The sequence below is a fragment of the Acinonyx jubatus genome, chromosome B1 (assembly GCF_027475565.1).
Source record: "Acinonyx jubatus isolate Ajub_Pintada_27869175 chromosome B1, VMU_Ajub_asm_v1.0, whole genome shotgun sequence".
NCBI lineage: Eukaryota > Metazoa > Chordata > Mammalia > Carnivora > Felidae > Acinonyx > Acinonyx jubatus.
Window position 1 is genome coordinate 145,700,092 of NC_069382.1, and position 19,672 is coordinate 145,719,763.

General features: G+C 35.0%; 1 protein-coding gene across 1 annotated transcript; it reads right to left on the reverse strand.

Annotated features, from left to right (window-relative positions):
* Window positions 1-6,473: 6,473 nt before the first annotated feature.
* On the reverse strand, window positions 6,474-14,268 carry ODAM (odontogenic, ameloblast associated). Its single transcript, XM_053216172.1, has 10 exons — window positions 14,218-14,268; window positions 14,089-14,130; window positions 13,523-13,570; window positions 12,742-12,975; window positions 11,371-11,418; window positions 9,237-9,341; window positions 8,378-8,425; window positions 7,309-7,380; window positions 6,733-6,879; window positions 6,474-6,503 (listed from the first exon to the last, which is right to left on the reverse strand). The coding sequence occupies exons 1-10, from the start codon at window positions 14,266-14,268 to the stop codon at window positions 6,474-6,476; spliced, it is 825 nt and encodes a 274-aa protein (XP_053072147.1).
* Window positions 14,269-19,672: the final 5,404 nt, after the last annotated feature.

Genomic DNA, 19,672 nt, shown 5'->3' on the forward strand with positions numbered 1-19,672 from the left:
AGTCCGTTTGGGATTCTTTCTCTCTCCCTCCCTTTCTTCCCCTCTCATGTTCTCTCTCACTCTCTCTCTCAAAATAAATAAATAAACTTAAAAAAAGATACAAACTAAAAAAGACCTAAGTAAATATATATCATGTTCATGAATTGAAACACTCAATATTGTTAAGATATCAAGTCTTTACTAATTGATCTAGAAGTTAAGTACCATCCCATTAAAACTTGAGGAGAGTAGAAATTGGCAAACTGATTCTAAAATTTATACAGAAATGCAAAAGATATAAAGTTATAGTAACCAAGACCATGTGGTATTGATGCAAAAGCAGAAAAACACTTAAATGGAATAGATTATAATCCAAAGACAGATGCAGATAAAGTCAACTGATTTTCAATAAAGATTCCAAGGCAACTCAATCAGAAAATGATAGTTTTTTAAACAAATGATGCTAGTGTAACATAAACTAGGTATCTGTGTGGAAAAAAATTTTTCTTGCCCTATCTTCAGACTGTACATAAAAATTAATAGCTATAGGACTAAATAATGTAAAAGCTAAATCATTAAAAAAATCTTTAAGAAAACATAGGAACATATATTCATTACTTTGGAGTAGGTGAAGATTTTTTTAATAGGACACAAGAGGTACTAATCTTCCAAAAAATGACAAATCGAACTACATCAAAATTTAAAAAAATGTATATTTAAGAAACTCCATTAAGAAATGAAAAGAACAAGATACACAATGGGAAAAGTATTCAAAATACATTTATTTGACCCATAATTTATTAAAAACTCTTACAACTCAATCATAAATGACAGAAGATTTGATTATAGTTTTTGGAAATGAAGATACATAAATGTCCAGTAAGCATAGAAAAACTGTATTAGTCATCAGGCAAACACAAATTAAAACCATGAGATGCTGCTTTATGCTTGTTAGAATAGGTAATGTTAAAAAGACAATTTTGAACTATTTCATATATTTGACTAGCTATACACTAAACTATTTAATAGATTAGGCTGAGATATAGGTGTAGGAGTCAGTGGTTATTTATAAATGCTTTCTAAAGTCAAAAAAATAATCACAACAATGTCCATGCAGCAATTTTTGAGAAAGAGAAGGGGATGGAGGTCAAACTTTTGAAGGTTAACCTTTGAAGGGAGAACAAGTCATGAAATTGGTTAAAACACACACACACACACACACACACACACACACACAAATGATGATTGTAAATGTTGGCCAGAGGTAGAGGAAATGGAATTCTGGTACATTGCTGATCAGACTATAAAATGGTACAGCCACATTGGAAACTACTTATCAGTTACTTATAACATACACTTACCCTATGATTTTGCTCTCCTTCTTGGTATTTACCAAAGAGAAAGAAAATGTATGTTCATGATAGAATTTGTGTAAGAACATTCATAGCAGCTTTATTTGTAATAGTAATTGGAAACAACCCAATGTTCTTCAGTAGGAGAATGAATAAAGAACCTGCTACATTCATACAATGTAATACGCAGCTGAAGCAATAACATGGATGAATGACAAAAGCATTATATTGAGTAAAGGTTTCAGATACAAAAGAATATCTAGTATATGATTCAATTTATATACAGTTCCAGAATAGGCAAATATAGATAGATAGATAGATAGATAGATAGAAAGAAAACAAATTTTAAAGTAGTAGCCTAGCATGAGAGTGGGAGACTAGATTGACTGGAAAGAGCAGGAAGGACTTTCTAGGGGTGATAGAAATGTTCTGTGTCTTGATAGGGGTGGTGGCTACAAGGTACATACATTTATGTATGTACATATAAATATATGTGTCTGTCTGGGAATAAAACTCATCAAACCCACATACTTAAAATCTATGCATTTAAAAGTGATACTAGACTATGATGATAGATTGGATATGGGTTATGGGTATAACGTTGAAAGTGAGGTCATGTATGAATTCTCTATTTCAGTCTTGAACTAATGCTGCTGTAGTACATTTAGATAGGAAGCAACCAGTGGAAAAAGGAGAAAGTTGGTAGGGAAAGTTTTGATGAACATTGGAAACCATTCCCTATGAATTCATGGTATGATATGTGTTAAAAAAAAAAAGACCTCAAGACTGTAAAAATGTTTCTCTTAATTTAATAGAAGTGTGATGTCCCCTCCCCCCCAAATATTTAAAGCAAGCAAGAAAACAAACAAACAAACAAACAAACAAGACCATTGTGAATTATAAAATCTAAGCAGAACTGATTTTGGACAAATTATTCTGTGTAGAATTTTTCTGTTCAAATCAGTACAAAGTGAATTGGTTGAGCTGCTTTCTCTGCTTCACTTTTTTTTCACGGGCCTGGATGGGGAGATTGGGATAGTAGGGTTTAAACAAACAAACACACAAGCAAGCAAACAAAGTATAGTTTTTTGCTTGTATTCTGGTGATATTTCCATTAACTATAACTTCTTCTTTGATAACAAAAAGGTATAGTTTAAAGCTCTTTTATGCAGTACTTTGAAAATGTAGAATATTTTATTGATAGCAAGTCTATTATTCAGATTCTCAAACATAGTTTTTGCTCATGAATACCTTAACATGACTTAAAATCTTCCTGAAACAGATTGGATACTGAACAGTCACAGATTAGGGAATTTATTTTTTAAGCTAAGTCACTAAATTGGATCTGTTAAAGCTATCCAGAGTAATAAGGTGCTGTTAATATTTCCTAGAATAAATAAATAATTTCAGCATACTTAGCTTAATGTTAATGTCTTTATAAAAACATTCTCAGAGTAACTTAATGTTTAACATTGTATGATTTTATTTATGCAATACTTATCCATTGTATGCTTCCATCTGTTAATATTGTATTTATGTAATCCTCATATTTTTCACAATATTTATTACTGCAATCCCTGATTTGCAAATTCTTTTTTTTTTAATTTTTTTTAATGTTTATTTATTTTTGAGACAGAGAGAGACAGAGCATGAATGGGGGAGGGTCAGAGAGAGAGGGAGACACAGAATCCGAAGCAGGCTCCAGGCTCTGAGCTGTCAGCACAGAGCCCGACGCGGGGCTCGAACTCACGGACTACGAGATCATGACCTGAGCCGAAGTCAGACACTTAACCGACTGAGCCACCCAGGCGCCCCTTGATTTGCAAATTCTTGACTTGATTTTCGTTTGATGCTTAGAGTTTTGCCATTTTCCCTGAATTCTGCTTCTCCTCACCGTGCCCTTGAACACAGTAGCTATGTTGTGCTTATCTCTCCTCTTTAGTCTCTGACCATCTCCTTTCTCCTCCTCCTTAATGAGAAGTTGAATGTGTGCTATGTTCCATAATGTTTTCTAAATAAACAGCATGAATTACCTCATGAAATTTTTTCAGTGACCTTGTGAACTCTTGGAATTTGGGGACACAATGTTCCTAAGTGCTGAATACTGCTTTTATCAGACATCTGGATGTGTGAATCTCTAGGTCATGTCCAACATCAAGAGGTCAGTCAGTTACCTAGAATTACATTCATTCAATTCACTAATTTAGGGGAAAAGGATGAAATATAAGAGGAAAGTAGAGTAGGTGATTATTGGGTTGCTCTTCCATAGGTAAGTAGCAGTTTCCAGAGTCATAATGATACTAAATTCTGGAAAAGGTGTGACTCTGGGAATTTTTATCGGGTTTAAAGCCTAGGATACTAATCAAATTTGTTTGAAACCACCTAACACATAATAATCATTCATTCATTCACTAATTTGTACATTCAGATTTCTTTCTGTGTGCATATACTCACACACATCAACACACACCTACATACAAATATGTAAAGCATATTAAGTGTCAGTTCTCCTGTTTTCTCAGAATTTCAGCTGAAGCTCCAAAGCTGAGAAAATAAGTAAGAAGTCCTCCCATAATCACAGGTGAAAGGGGGAAAATTAACATTTTCTGAGTACAGTAAAACCTTGGATTGTGAGTAACTTGTTCTTCAAGTATTCTGCAAGACTAGAAAACATTTCTAATAAATTCTGACTTGATAAACGAGCGATGTCTTGCAATACTAGTAGCACGTGACAGCTAACCTCACATGGTCACAACTGAGCCAATGGTTCTTGAAATTCGCTTTGATATACAAGTGCTTTGGATTATAAGCATGTTTCTGGAACAAATTATGCACAGCAACCAAAGTTTTACAACGTATTTTGTATGGCCAGCTATCTTAATTATGTTATTTCATGTACTTCCTTCAGAAGTTCTGAAAGATAAGTATTGTTATCTATGTTTTACACCTGAGAAAACAAATTTCAGGTTAAGTGACTTGCCAAAGGCTCAAAACTACATTGAGAGCCAGATCTGATGAAATCCAAAATCTGTGCTCTAGTTTTTACAGGATGCTGCCTCCTCAAAGCCGCCATACGTCTTCCTAGGGACCTACCCTTTTAGGTGATGACATCCACCTCTCTATGTAGCTGTGTCTTACTGGGAGCGTGCACTTCATGATATCTGCCACTAAATAATTCTGATTCTAAGCGGACGTGCATCAGAAGGAGTCTAGCTGAATGGGCCCGGGGGTAATAATGAGATGATATGTCAAAGATAGGTACACACTTTAGGTCGTTAGTCACAATCACCACATTCACAAATCCAATGATAGTGTATCTTTATTCTCATTTTCCAGAGCTATTCTTTATCAATGCAATCAATGATCTAGTTGATTCAGTGATACTAGCTTCATTCTCATTTTTTTGACTTTCTAGATTATGCAATGATAGGATATTTGAAAAGAAATATAATTTTGTAAATACGGGACTTATTAAATGATTGTATTATTTTCTATGACTTACTTAAAGAGTGCAATGCTATTTGTAAGTAAAAAGAAATTCAAGAGAAGAGTATTTCATATATTTCAAAGAACTGGTATTAGCATTGAGAAAGCAAATAGCCTAAAGTGATATCCGAGGCACCGCCACTTCTTTTTCTCTGAAAAATAAGATAGGAGTATATTTTAATACCGGAGTGCTGATGCATAGGGGCACTTGTACCCCAATGTTTACAGCAGCACTTTCAACAATAGCCATATTATGGAAAGATCCTAAATGTCCATCAACTGATGAATGGATAAAGAAGATGTGGTTTATATATACAATGGAATACTACTTGGCAATGAGAAAGAATGAAATCTGGCAGTTTGTAGCAATGTGGATGGAACTGAAGAGTATTATGCTAAGTGAAATAAGTCAGTCAGAGAAAGAGAGACACCATATGTTTTTACTCATATGTGGATCTTGAGAAACTTTAACAGAAGACCATGGGGGAGGGGAAGTGGAAAAAAGTTACACAGAGGGATGGAGGCAAACCATAAGAGACTCTTAAATACTGAGAACAAACTAAGGATTGATGGGGAGTTGGGGGGGGGGAATGGGTGATGGGCATTGAGGAGCGCACCTATTGGGATGAGCACTGGGTGTTGTATGGAAACCAATTTGACAATAAATTATATAAAAAAGGAGTATATTTTAATACCAATAGACTGTTTTATGTAATATTTTCTAGATATTTTCCAAAATGCTTCACAAAAAGTTAGAAAACTTAACCTCTGGCACTGTTGTCACCTAGAGTAAAGGTCACACTATACTGAAATCCTTTAGTATTTCTGATTAAATAACTTGAATTGAGTTTCATTGTACAAAATGTCACATTATAAAAGTGACTTTTCTAAAGAGGTGCTAAACTATTCAATTCTGGTTGGATTTTTGTAGATTTTTTTCCAACTGAAGAATGCTGAGTATTCATTTTCATGGGAATAATCAGAAAAGGAGGAGGAGGAATCAGAAAAGACTCTTAGCAGGGAGGAGATTTCAAAAAAACCTTTGGCTTTTACTTTTCCCTTGAGGCCAGATTGTTTGCTTTTTAGTGTCTGCTCTTTACTTCTTGGTGCCATTCCAGCTTGCCCTTCTATCAAACACCCATGAGTCTCGGCCAACCAAGCCCATTAGGACAGGTAATTAATTAAGGTTATATTTGATAGAAAAGTCATGGAATTTTTAATTTCCATGTAATTGTGCAATTTTTTTTTAACCCTTGGAGACTTTATTTCATTCCAAGCCAACACAGAGGTATTGGCAAAGTTACTTCTACCTTGCAAAGCAGAGTGATGATTTAGGAGAACTGATTCTATATTGTGTTTGTAGAATGTCTTTTACACATTTACTACCTATGTTTTCAGAGTTAATACCAAACATATGGCATAGGCATACATGATTCTCAAAAATTTATTTTTATTTTAAAAAACATTGCTAAAGTCCCCCAAATTATTAGCTTTGTAGGACTGTCTAAACACTAACTTCCCCCCTTTTGATAAGACCTCTTCATTAGTTCCCCTGACAGTTTTTTGTTTCTCTTTTAATTTAGGGTAAGTCATGGTATTTAATGCATGCCTCTTGGCAAATACTTACCAAAAACTCTGAACGATTAGGACACCATCTTATGGTTCCTTTTGGTAATCAGTATTGGCCTAGTGAGAAAAGGACATTCACAAGAAGTTCTTATTAAATAAAAATTAAATTGTATTCTAGTTAATTGATTATGAATAATCAATTATTGGCCTCCCTATTCAAGGTAAAGACCACATATTTTACTATATCATTACCTCTCTCATTATTTCCATGACTAAGTTCTATAAACATTAACTTTATATTTTCTATTAGATAACAATTTCTTACATAAAATGGATCTTTGTTTACCTTCTTTTCCATCACCTGGGGGGTAATAGTTGGGTCTATAGCAGGAGGAAAATAATTTGTAGTGCTGGGTTTTTGTGAAGTAGAAGGAATGAAAAGTCCTCTGTTGGCATGCTTAAAGTTTATCATTTCTTTTTGTGCTCCTGCTGGCTATGAAGAATTAGAAAGAAAACTAAGTGGTTACCGGTTCAAGTATGAGGTCAAAATTGGGAAGAATATAAAGCAGTAGGATTGAGATGCAAGGCAAAGAATTTACTTGAGAAGTAAATGACTTCATTGGTTTCCTAGGTTATAATGTATCATAGAAAGACTATAAATAAATACCAGCAAACATGGATGTCTCTTGATACCTGATTTTAAATGAGTGTACCTAGGAGTGTATCTTATGTAGAGTAGTAAATATTTGGTAATCTGCATAAATTGAATCTTCACTGGCATAAGATTATGGGTGGAAAGAGGAATACTTGTTGATGGAAAAATAATAATAAAGTTTTCATTAAAATGCACAATAGTGTGGGAACCTGTAGGTTGTCAGTTGCTGATTTCTGGTAGGTAGCACAGTGTGGTAAGGAATCTTACCATCACAACAGTTTCAGAAGCTGTGTCTGTGAAGGGATCTAAGGCTAGTTGCTGCTGGACTCCCGGTATAACCTGAAAAATAGTAAAGTTTTTAAAAAGCCTAAATTTTTCATCTATAAAATAGTGGTTTTACATTCAAGGCAGTTAGCACATGTCTCAACTTCTTTAATTTCAGTTTCTTAAAAACAAACATAATCATTTAGATTCGAGAAAGAGAAAAGTAACTCGTGACATGGGACATACAACTCTGCTTGTGTTGTTAGGAGCTTGCTGGACATTCTCTGCTGGGCCCTCGTGTTCTGTTGAATGTTAACCCTGCAGAATACCAACATCAGACAAGGTCATGTCTGAACATGATGAAGTACAACAAAAACAAGATCACTCTGTAATCTTGTATAAAGCAAGGTTACCATGCTAGCCACAAAAATACCAGATATCCTCATATCCTGGATAATCTGAGTAACTCTTCTTTTTTTATGAATCATAGCCTTTGCCTTGCTCTGTTGTTCTTATCTTCTAGGTAAGAATTGTTTAATTAACCAGTTGTAGAATTATCACTCATTTCCTGAGAATACCGAATTCAGAGTGAACCATTACTTCCTGAAGTCTCCCCAAAATCACCTGACAGAAGCCTAGAAGAGTCACCTTCCTATTAAGACACCCACAGGGGTGCCTGAGTGATTCAGTTGGTTAAGTGTCCAATTTTTGATCTCAGCTCAGGTCATGATCTCATGGTTTATGGCATGGAGCCCCATGTAGGGCTCTGCACTGACAGCACAGAGCTTGGGATTCTCTCCCCCTCCCTCTCTGCCCCATCCTGCTCATGTGCTCTCTTTCTCTCTCTCAAAATAAAGAAACTTAAAAAAAAGATTTATTAAGAAAGAAAGACACCCAGAGTTCCCCATGTGTGTCCTCCGCTGTTGCAATGAGTAGATAAATCTAATTTTGTTCAACTATGGTGGTGTTCCTGATGGGTTTTGGATGAAGGGCACTGATGGATTTAATAGGTCATGAAGCAAGTCATTTGAAAAGTTAGTGTTGTTTTTAAAGAAAAATATGCATTACTTACAGGTTCTACTTGTACTGGAATATATCCAAATTGGGTATAGAATGGCATCTGTCAGATTTTTGGAAAATGTGTTAGATTTGTTGTAGGATTTTGTCATAATTTTATAATAAATGATGACTTAAAATTATATATAATATTGTATTATATTATAATTATATTAAATACTTTTTAAATAAAAGTTCATATCTTCTAGGTGATAAAAATTATTGATAAATTACCAAGCATCTTTTTAATACTGTATTATTCCTAGCTTAAAATTTCCCCTTTCTCTCTAAATTAACACGTCTCAGAATTACTACTATCAGTCTCTTAAAGCATAATTTTCAGTTTTCTCTAATTTGGTTTTAGAGTGGTGATAAGCTACTGAAAATATCCCCCACTCTAACTAAAAGAAATCTAGTTATGTATGTGCCACCCGGAATTACAATGGAATTCCAAAAATGTATTGCAGGGCCACAAAGCTCAATATAAAGTTATCTAATTGTATCTAGTGATCCTAGGTGCCATCTGTCATGGGGGATATTTATTTATTTATTTTTTAATAATAGCCACATGTAAATATGACAAGAGGGATGCTGGTAACTTTTAAAAAATTAGAAGATTTTTTCCAAGATGATGCAACCTTTGGCCTCTGATTTTACTGAAGTCCACTCACTGACTTCGTTCTTTTTAAAATTCAGCTTCGAGCACTTCCATCTTAGTGATATGTTAGGAGAATGCACTATATCTTTTTGTCGCCATCAGTCTAGGCTGTTGACTTTTGCAGTAAATATACTCAGATATTCTCTTCTCTGAAAATTTACTATAACTTCTCTATTCTCAGGAGGAACTAGTCAGATTACAATCAAATAGTAGTTACCTGCTCCTCAAATTGCTGCTGTCCTGTTTGTGGAGATGACTGTGTGGCTGTCTGTTGAGGTTGTTCCCAAGGTAGGAGCATGTAGACTGGATAGTACTGAAACATCTATTTGTAAACAGAAAAGTACATAAAAGCTTCCATTAGATCCACATAGGTCTTTAAAAAAAGTCTTCTAATGTCAATATTGTTTTACAGCTTATATATATATATATGCATAAAGTAGTCTTTCTTTAAGCACATATATGCATATATGCCTAAAGTAGTCCTTCTCAGACTTTAGAAATAACTCATATTACACATGATGCTGGACTTTAAGATTGCACTTAACAGAAGCCCATGGGGGAGGGAAAGGAAAAAAAAAAGTTAGTGAGGGAGAGACCCAACCATAAGAGACTCTTAAAAACTGAGAATAAACTGAGGGTTGATGGGAGGTTGGAGGGAGGGGAGGGTTGGTGATGGGCATTGAGGAGGGCACCTGTGGGGATGAGCACTGGGTGTTGCATGGAAACCAATTTGACAATAAATTTCATATTAAAAAAAAAAAGACTGCTTGGTCAAACACATTAAGGAAGTAGCAAAATAACAAGATTTTCAAAAATGGCACCTTGGACCTTACATAAAAACTGTAGATTTTATATACAGATATCATGTACAAATTACTTTGTGAATATCTAAGAAGGGAATAGTTTAGCAGCATTTTCCATATTTTTTGAGAATCATTATTCCGCAGGATATGGTATTAGAAGTTCTATGATAAGGAATGAATTCTCAAGAATGTTTTGCCTTTAATAATTGCCATTTTGAGACAATCCCTATGCATTTTTAGAATATTGGACAACCCAGAAATAGACAAGGAAATGCTTTAACTGCAAGTTTAACATGCCACACATTATCATGTATTGGCTTCCATTTATATCTGTGTGTGTCTACACATGTATATTTGCTTACAGAAAATGGGGACCTTAGTATGTACATAGAGTTTAGTATGCTGTTTTGTTTCCTTGCATAATTAGAGACAATAATAGATATGAGTTAAAAAACAAGTGTAGTTTGAGAAGTACATTTTATGCAGTTGTTCTTACTTTTGGCTATGAGTTAAAATCACCTATTTAGCATTTTAACAGATAATCATACTTGGGATCTACTCATCAGGTCTTGATTCATTAGGTGTGGGCAGGGTCCGGGCATTTGTAATTTTGAAAATTACAGAGGGTGGAGAGCCACTGGTTTAGTGGTTAAAAGAAGGATGAAGAATTATATTCCCAGTCATCTATTTACTTCCATTAGGATTGGGAATTTAATCTCACTAAGACTTAGTTTCCTGATCCTTAAAATGAAGCAGTTTCACTTACCAAGTATAGAATGAGGTAATGTCTAGAAGTAACTTTTATTTTATGATGAGGGTGGGACAAAATTACATAATTATGATTACATGGGAGCCAAGTGGTGTAACTTTTGATGAAATGGTCAGTTTTCTGCTGGTGAAAAATTTATCTATGTCCCTATTTCTTTGAACCTAGTTTATTATAAAATTAATTAAACTAATCTTAAGAGGGCTTTTCATATTACTCTAATGATTATACTAGTTGGCATTCATTTTTTAAGATCTCTTATTTAATAGAAATCACCATTTGATTGTAATATGAAGTTAAATTGAAAATACACACAAGAACCTGGAAATATTTTGAGCAGAGTGCCATACTGCCAAATAACATGGTAAGCGTTTTTTATCTCTTCATCATATCATAATTTATCAATTTAACACATCTACCTCTAAAACAAAATTCAGGGTTGAAAAAAGTCAGCCTACAGTATTTTTTTAGTTCCCAAATGCCAGTACAAATGCCATGCAGAGGGAACGTGACTTACGGCTTGGTGAGCTCCTTTATTCCCAATACACTAATGCCCTGGAAACTCGGGAATCTCCTTAGCTGTTCTTCCTTCAGGAGTTATTATGTAAGCCTAAAATTAACAAACTGATGCAATCCCAGCAATGGTGGCACTAGACAGAGATAATTGTATAAGTTTCATAGCCCTGCTATAGGAGTCAGAGCTACAAATATAAAAGAAAGCATTAGGTGGAGAGTATATATAGCCATCTGTCTGTAGGAGTGACAGTATTCCATTTATTTACCTGTGCTTGCTCTTGAGGCATTTTGAAGGAGAACACATAGGGCATAACCTGCCAAAAAAAGGTATAAAAAATGATACTTGACTTTTGAAAATATATTTAAAAAATATTTTTTAATGTTTATTTTTGAAAGAGAGAGAGAGACAGAGTGCAAGCGGGGGAGGGGGGGAGAGAGAGGGAGACACAGAATCCAAAGCAAGCTCCAGGCTCTGAGCTATCAGCACAGAGCCTGATGGGTGCGAACTCACAAACCAGGAGATCATGACCTGAGCAGAAGTTGGATGCTTAACTGACTGAGCTAACCAGGTGCCCTTAAAGATATATTTTTTTACATGTTTACTTATTTATTTTGAGAGAGAGAGAGAGAGAGGGAGAGAGAGAGAGAGAGGATGCACACTTGTGAGCGGACACACATGAGCAGAGGAGGGGCATAGAGAGAGAGATTGAGAGAGAATTCCAAGCAGGCTCTGTGCTGTAGTGTAGAGCCAGATGCAGGACTCAATCCCACAAACCATGAGATCATGACCTGAGCCAGAATCAAGATTCAGATGTTTGAGGCTCCTGGGTAACTAAGTCAGTTAGGTGGCCAACTTTGGCTCAGGTCATAATCTCATGCTTGGTGAGTTCGAGGCCTGCATCAGGCTCTGTGCTGACTGAAACTCAGAGCTTGCAGTCTGCTCTGGACTCTGTGTCTCTCTCTTTCTCTGCCCTATCCCGCTCACAGTGTCTCTCTCTCTGTCTCTCAAAATGAATAAAACATTAAAAAAAGTCAGATGCTTAACGAACTGAGTCACCCAGGCACCCCTGTACTCGACTTTTTAACATAAAATTCCGGAGCTGTTTTTCTTAGACCTAGTCACTACATGTGTAATTTATATACAAGACTTCTGTGACAACAAAAGTGTATCTATTATGTGTATGTCATTAATGAAAATTGTTTCTTTTTTAAAGATGAAATTTCTCTAATTATCTTTTCTAAGACTTGTTTTATCACTTTTGATTTGTGACTGTGATATAATAGCTGATTTAAATAGCTTTTTTTCATGTGAGAAATCAGAAAAGATAGGGAAGTACTTCCAGTGATGGTAGAGCAAATTATGAGAAAGAATTCTCTCTCAGTAACCCCTGTCTTATTTTAAAGAACTCCTGTCTTGTTTTTTGTTTGTTTGTTTGGATTTTGTTTTTAAGAGATAGAGAATGAGCAGGGGAGAGAGAGAGATCATGACCTGAGCTGGAATCAAGAGTCAGACGTTTAATTGTCTGAGCCACACAGGCTCCCTGCTCCTGTCTTATTTTAAAGCTGATTCATAATTCATTTTCACATTCAAAGTGAGTTACCTCTCCAAAGAATAAGATGGGAGAGGCTCTACTTACATGATTAGAGCCCTGTTGGGTCTGTGGTGATGTTTGAGGCTGTGAGGGGTCCAGCTGTCCCACCTGAGTTCCCTGGGCAAAACTGACCCATCCTGGGAAAGGTGTCTGATTTGGGAACAGTCCAGCCAACCGGTCAAAAGCTGATAAAGAGAATTGGGAGAGCCCTGGAATTTGAGCTTGCTGCTGCTGTTGTAGAATCCCAGAGAAAGGAGGAATCCATGAATTAAATGGGCCCTGGGAGGACATGAAAGAAAGGAAGAATTTCTCTTTCATTTCAGAAAGAATTTAAAATCAGTCCTGAGCAAGAAAAGGACAAAATGTAAACGATTTCTGCAATTCTACTGCAGCATTATAAAAAAAGACAGCATTTTAGGACATTATGAGCTGTGCAAATAGCATGACCAATGCTAAATTCCCAGAGATCATAAAAAATATGGGGCAGAGAGGGGTGGATGAAGGGTATGGTTTCTGCAGTTGCCAGACTGGTTGTAAATCTTCTTCTTCTTCAACTGAGTATGACTTTGTGTAAATAGTTAATTTAACTATCTCATAGTTGTGAGAATTTGTGTCTGGCATGTGTCAAATTCTCAGTAAATAAATCTTAATCAGATTACAGCTTTTACTTTTGTCTTCAAACAAAGGTCATTAGAATATATGGGAAGAATCCATAACCTTAATAATTGAGATTTCAGAAATGAAATCAGAAAACATTTGTCCTCATACAAACTACTGTAAAAAAATAAGTCATAGGCAAATCTTCTTAGAATAATCATAGAGGTACCTGAAATTGTAGTGGCTGAAGCTGAGCAGTATTAAGATTCAGAAGTAACTAGAAAAGGAAAGATAATATGAAAACCAGATTATTACACATGCTAAAACGATTAAGAACGATGTTTACTACAAATAAAGAACAAGTCAGAGCTGACTGATCTGTTTCCTGCTAGTGGTGTTTTCTCACTAAGTTTATGCTAAATTACTGTGATTAGAGATTAGGATTTAACCACCTCTCCCCTGCTGTGTATAAACTTGCAAAACTTCAGCCCATTCCAGTGGGTTAGCCACTCACTTTATGCTCTTAAACACCTATACACATCTGTATTAGGTGCTATTAGAATAAAAATATATATGAGATACTGTCTCTGCCTTTAAAGAGTTTACTGTCAAACAGGGGAGCAAAATGATATTCTAGAAATAACCTGGTACACCCAATAAACATCAGTATTGGAAATGTATTTGGATATAAGAGCTAATGGATAGGCATGCAGGGTAAATTAATGAAGGCTTTTATCTCTACTCTACTGGGTTTCCATAGAAACAAACAAACAAAATGGAGAGATTTCAACTAACCTCATTGCTGTTGCTTGCAGACATAAGGCGCTGTGGGATAAGCTAAAAATAAACAACAAACAAATGGTGAACGAAGGATTTGTTAAAGGTTCCCCACAATGGTTTTAGTTATACCATAAGATCACTTACTGGGGCTGACATTGTGGCTCCCAGAAGCCCAAGAAGAATTATAGTTTTCATTTTCAGATGAAATAGCTAGAAAATAAATTGTAAAATTGACCTTTAAAGAGAACCTCTGTGTAGAAATCGTGATAACAATAATTTGTTAGTATTGTTCCATCAGAGGAGTGGTTGGGTGAATTCTATTGTATTTACTTATATATTAGGATTTAAAATAAAAAATGCATACTTATAAATATCTATAACAGAACTTATTCTTTTTCTCAGAGCAGCTCTTTATAAAAACCAGAATTGTTTGCTTCTCCTCTTAGCTTGACCAAATCGTTCATTTGGTGGCATGTGATGTAGTTGAATGAGTTAAAGAACAAGGTGGCGTCCTCCCTTGCGATGTTTTGTACTTAAGGGGATGGGTCCTTCTGATCATGAGAGGCCCATCACTAGGTCTTTATGATAAAGACAATTTTAATGTCTGTTTAATGTAGTAGTAAAAATACTACAATAAAGATCTGACAATAGCAGTCTAATAGCAGATTAAAGTTCATTTAAAAATCTAATGACATTAAAGTACCTTAAAACTAGGCAACTGAGTCAATATTTTTCTAATTTGGGGAAAGATTATCAAATAAAACTGTAATATTGATTTATAGTGTAACTCATGGAAGCATATTATATCTTGTCCTCCAGATGTAAAAACTCCTGCCCTAATTCAAATTACTGACCTACATAAGCATTTAGGGTGACCCTGGTAGTTTATTCTACAGGAGTTGACTGATTTGGGCCCTTAAAATTATGAAAGCAAATATTTTGGTATCTTACCTTAATCCTTTGCCTAAGAAGAGAAATCTAAACCCATGCAAGATCTGTGTTCTTTTTATCTTTCAGCTCTGCTGCTTGAAGCTTCTCTTAAATTTAAAAACCCATCTTTAGAAAAGAATGACCAATCATTTTTCAAAGGGACTAGTGATTTAGTGGGTTTCAGACAATGGTTTAGCTAATAACCACTTTCCTAATCATCAAGGTAGTACATGGGATTCCCACACTTTTAGTAATGTCCTTAAATTATCCTCTGACAAATGTTTCCCTGTGATCATTCCTAGCTTCTGCTTTGGTTATGACTACATCCTCTAGAATAATTTCATTCTGCTCCATTTATCATCTTAAAATGAATACAGTAATAGAGTAGCCTTTAGGCCTTTATTCAAGGATTAATGGGTGATTAATTTTTATTTCAAGAGTAAAATACAGAATTACTAGATGTAAGAGGTCTAAAAGATAAAAATCCAAAACCTACTTAGAGGCAGTTAAGATTCTCTGGTTCTTCAGTGTTGGACTGAGTAAATATGAACTAATTTTATTTAGGTTCAACCTTGAAAATATCAGTATATCTCCATTTACCTACAGAATGAAATCCTAAAATCATTACTAATTTCTATGTATCTATGACATATCTATGACCCATGTGATCATGTTGCTTGGAATAAGTAATTGAATAAATATGAAGCATGATGGCCTACATTTTAAATAAATGGTGAATGTTTTGTGTTTTAAAACATCCCTTTTGCTAAATATGATTTTAGCATTCAAAATACAACTGTTATGATCCACACTTCATTGTTACTTAAATTTCCTTCATAATGTGTTTTGCATTTGTCTTGTTTTTCTTTGCTGTTAGTATTGGCCCTCTTCTAGTAGACAGTCCAAGATCATAAGCGTTGCCATAATGTATTATCAGTTAATTTCCATTGGAAGAGTTCTTTTGCTAACTTAATCTTGAATAACTAATGGTAGCTATCATGCAGGAAAACAACATTATTACCTTTCAATGAATTTGTCTTTCTTAGCAGGATGAGACACTTCTTGAACTTGCATGGTTCATTAATACTGAAAAATATGCCATTTTTTATAGAGCCAAAAAAAAGAAAAGCTACAAGGGAAAAAAATAGTAAAGATAACAAGACCCCTTCCTTTACTAAAGCAGAGAAGCCACAAATAGGATTTTCTATCTGTTAGAAAAGAACTTTCCCAAGATTTACAAAAGTTTCCTTTTAGATTAGCCAAATATTTAGACTGCCCCAGATGTTGATGCAGATTTAACTAGAGCTTGGTGGTTAATGTAACCAGTTGTTGCCTGGAAAATCCAGTATTTGGGTGGGTGGGTGAACTAGATAGATGGCTCTAAATTGTCTGATGACATACTTCCAATTAATGACCTTGGTCTATTCTGAATATTGTCAAATTAAATTTAGTACACCATTAAGGTCTCAGTCTCAGAGGTTTTCTGTTGCATTGTTGGGGTCTTAGGCAGCTAACACTACTACCGAGCCAGAAAGTTGTCAGGGCCCAGCACTGGAAAAGTTAGGGACTGTATCACAGAGCCAAAATATAGTCAATGTAAAAATCAGCTTGATGATGAATAGTTTCAACTAGCTACATTCCTTAAATGTGAAGGCAGTTGGAAGGAAATTTCTGTTATTGTTTTCTTTTTGTTTTTATTTTCCATACTTGAGTATTCTAAAGCAAAGCAGTTGAAACTCTCCAGTTATACAACAAATTGAAGTAGAAAAGAGCAAGTTATGCTTTCCTACCTGATACCTCCCTATGTCATTGGTGGCAAAGTTATCTCTGGGCAGGAGGGAAAGTAGCAAGGGGTTCTCATTTAATTCTTACCACACCATAGTGTGGATATTGTCTGTGTCTCTTTTTTACATTCAGCTATGTTGAACTTGTTCATTTTTTTTTTTGGTCCATTCACCCAGTAGCTATTCCATTGACTTTGTGAAATAAATAGGTTCTTTTATTCAAAGAAGAAAAAGGTGATACACATCCAGAGCAATGTCAGTCTTTATGGATTAAGGTACAGGGACCTTAAGTTGAGGAAACCTTACAATGGGGATATCCTGAGCCAGAGATTGTGACTGTGACTTCATTACTTTGTTTTAGTTTGATGACCAGAACACCAGATACCCCTTTATTCAAATAAAAGTACAAAAACACACATCAGTGCCAAGTACATATGACTGTTGGATTATGTTCCATTAAAATGATCCGTACCCTTACTCTGTTCCAATAACGTAGATGGTGAAGCACAAATAACAATGGCTTATATATTAGTCCTTTCAAAATGTTATCTCTGCTTTCCTTTCCCTTCAAGCAACCTGAAAAATCAGTTAAGAGGTTGACAGAGAACCACAGTGAAGTAAATCAGTATTCTGCACATCAAGAGAATAGAGTTTGAATTTTAGCACTGCTTATAATAAAATAATTTTCTGGTATTTGAGTTATAATTTTCTAGGAGCTTCTAATGACATATCAAGGTAAACAGGATACTTATATCATTGCCACATTTCAGTGAGAAAGCTGAGGCACAAGGTTCAGCAACTTCATTCATTCATTTATTCATACAACACACATTTATTGTATAACTTCTATATCCATGTCCTTATTGGGTTTTGAGAACTTAGTACTAATAAAACAGACATGATTTCTGCTTCATGGAAATTACTGTTAGTTTTCTACTATCAAAGGATTACCAGAATAATGGCCAGTATACTGGTCTTTTGATTATTAATCAAGTAGTCTTTCCAAATCACCAAGCTGCCTAACCAGGGAGAAAAGAACACAATTCCAAAGATAATTAACAATAACAATAACAAAATAATAAATGATAAAAGTGAGTATTTTCATTTATTGCCAGAGTTGAATAATGAATCTCAGTTCAATCAAGGTAACTGGTGACTCTAACAATTACTTCGTTATTAATTTGTACAATAAATACAGAGGATAAGCAAGCTGTCAATCATATCTTTTCTATTACATAGTAGAGTGCTTACTTTTAACTTCTGTGAGACTTTACTGAAGTGCCCCCTTCTGTTTAATAGTGTACATTACTGGATATTAATCATCACCTGCCCACTATGCCAATACATTCTAGCTTAATGGCTTTGGCTTGATAATATGAGTCTAAATTTATTATATTTCAGATTTATAGGTACATGCATGTGAATTATGTCTATAAAATATAATTTCCAGGATTAACTTGTTCAGGAATAGAGATATTAAGAAAAATAAGGTTATATATACCTCCTCTTTTCACAAAAGGGCCCAGGAGGTTCAGAATAATTGAGAAGCCACTATACAATTAAGCTTGGGCTACAAAACTATCAACTGACTGTGAGTCCATAAAGTGTAGCCCGTAGAGCATTCTGTGGGAGGCACATTGTCTCAAACACACCCCATCCTGGTTTGGGCATAATCAACACTCACCTTTTCTGAAAAGCACTTCTTTTGTCCTCTAACCTGAAATGGTTTCTTTTTCTGCTGAACTACTATCATATTTATTTGTGTCCTTTGCTCTTTGTAAATTTCAGACAACTACTTTCATGACCCATGTGTCTGTTTCTTCTTTTTGTCTGGCACTAAACTGGTTTCTGTATGATAACTTCCCAGAAACAAACTCCATTTTAATAAAAATATTGTAGTTTTAGTAACTTGATTTAAGATTAGGGTCTTTGGGTGATTTCTGGCTTTCCCCCCCGACATCTAGCCAAGCCCACACTGTGGTCATGGGGCTTCTTGTGAATGTTGTGGTCAAGGGCAGTAGTCAGACCAGTCTGACTTAATTCTCCCTCAGAATTGTGTTGATTGTCTTCTTTTTCTATTTTGTTACATTAAGAGTGTATCTCCTTAACAAGATTTTATGCTTTCTGACAGCACTGGTATTTTATGGCTCCCAATTTTGCTGTCTTGTCTTCCTTTTTTCTTCTTCACTTCCTTTCTCCTTGACTTCTTCTATATATTTACTCATTTCTTCTTTTGTCTCCTACTCCATTTATTTCCTTTTCTTCCACCTTTCCTGGTTTACAAACTGTCCAGTGATCTGACTCTTGCCTTGTTCCCCTACTTGACTGCTTCTCACTTCAGTCCTTGTTCACCAACTCCAGCAATGCTAGTTTTCTCTCTGAAGTTTGAACATGTAAAATCTATTCCTGCCTCAAGGCCTTAGTTGTTTTCTACGCCCAGAATGCTGTCTCTTTGATCATTGAGGAGCCAGAGTCTTCTTATCATTCAGTTTAGGAGTCATCCCACAAAAGGATGTTCTCAGACTACCCAATCTAGAGAAGTCACCTCTGTGATATCACCCTACTTAAATTCTCTGCAAAGGCTGTATCACTGTTTCATAACTGATAATTTACTTATTTATTTATTCTTTTTAGTAGTAGTAATAATTATTTGTTTTTATTTTTTACCTTCCATTACTAGAATATAATTCCATTGCAACAGAATCTTTTTGTTTTTTAACTTCTTTATCTCAGTGCCTAGAGTAGTGTCGGGCCCATAATAAATACTCAAGTATTTGTTGAACGATTGTATGAAAATTCTTATGACTTGGAAATTCCAAAGATACACTTTTACAGAGTGAGATTAAATGTTACTTACAGCACTGACAGATATGGAAAGTCATTGA

Excerpts from the sequence above, each read along its gene's own strand:
- ODAM (XM_053216172.1), bottom strand. The coding sequence starts at position 14,268 with ATGAAAACTATAATTCTTCTTGGGCTTCTGGGAGCCACAATGTCAGCC. Across the intron at positions 13,571-14,088 it reads CTGCAAGCAACAGCAATGAG|TTACTTCTGAATCTTAATAC; the intron begins GTTAGTTGAAAT and ends TTCCTTTTCTAG. Across the intron at positions 7,381-8,377 it reads TTCCAGTACAAGTAGAACCT|GTTATACCGGGAGTCCAGCA; the intron begins GTAAGTAATGCA and ends ACTATTTTTCAG.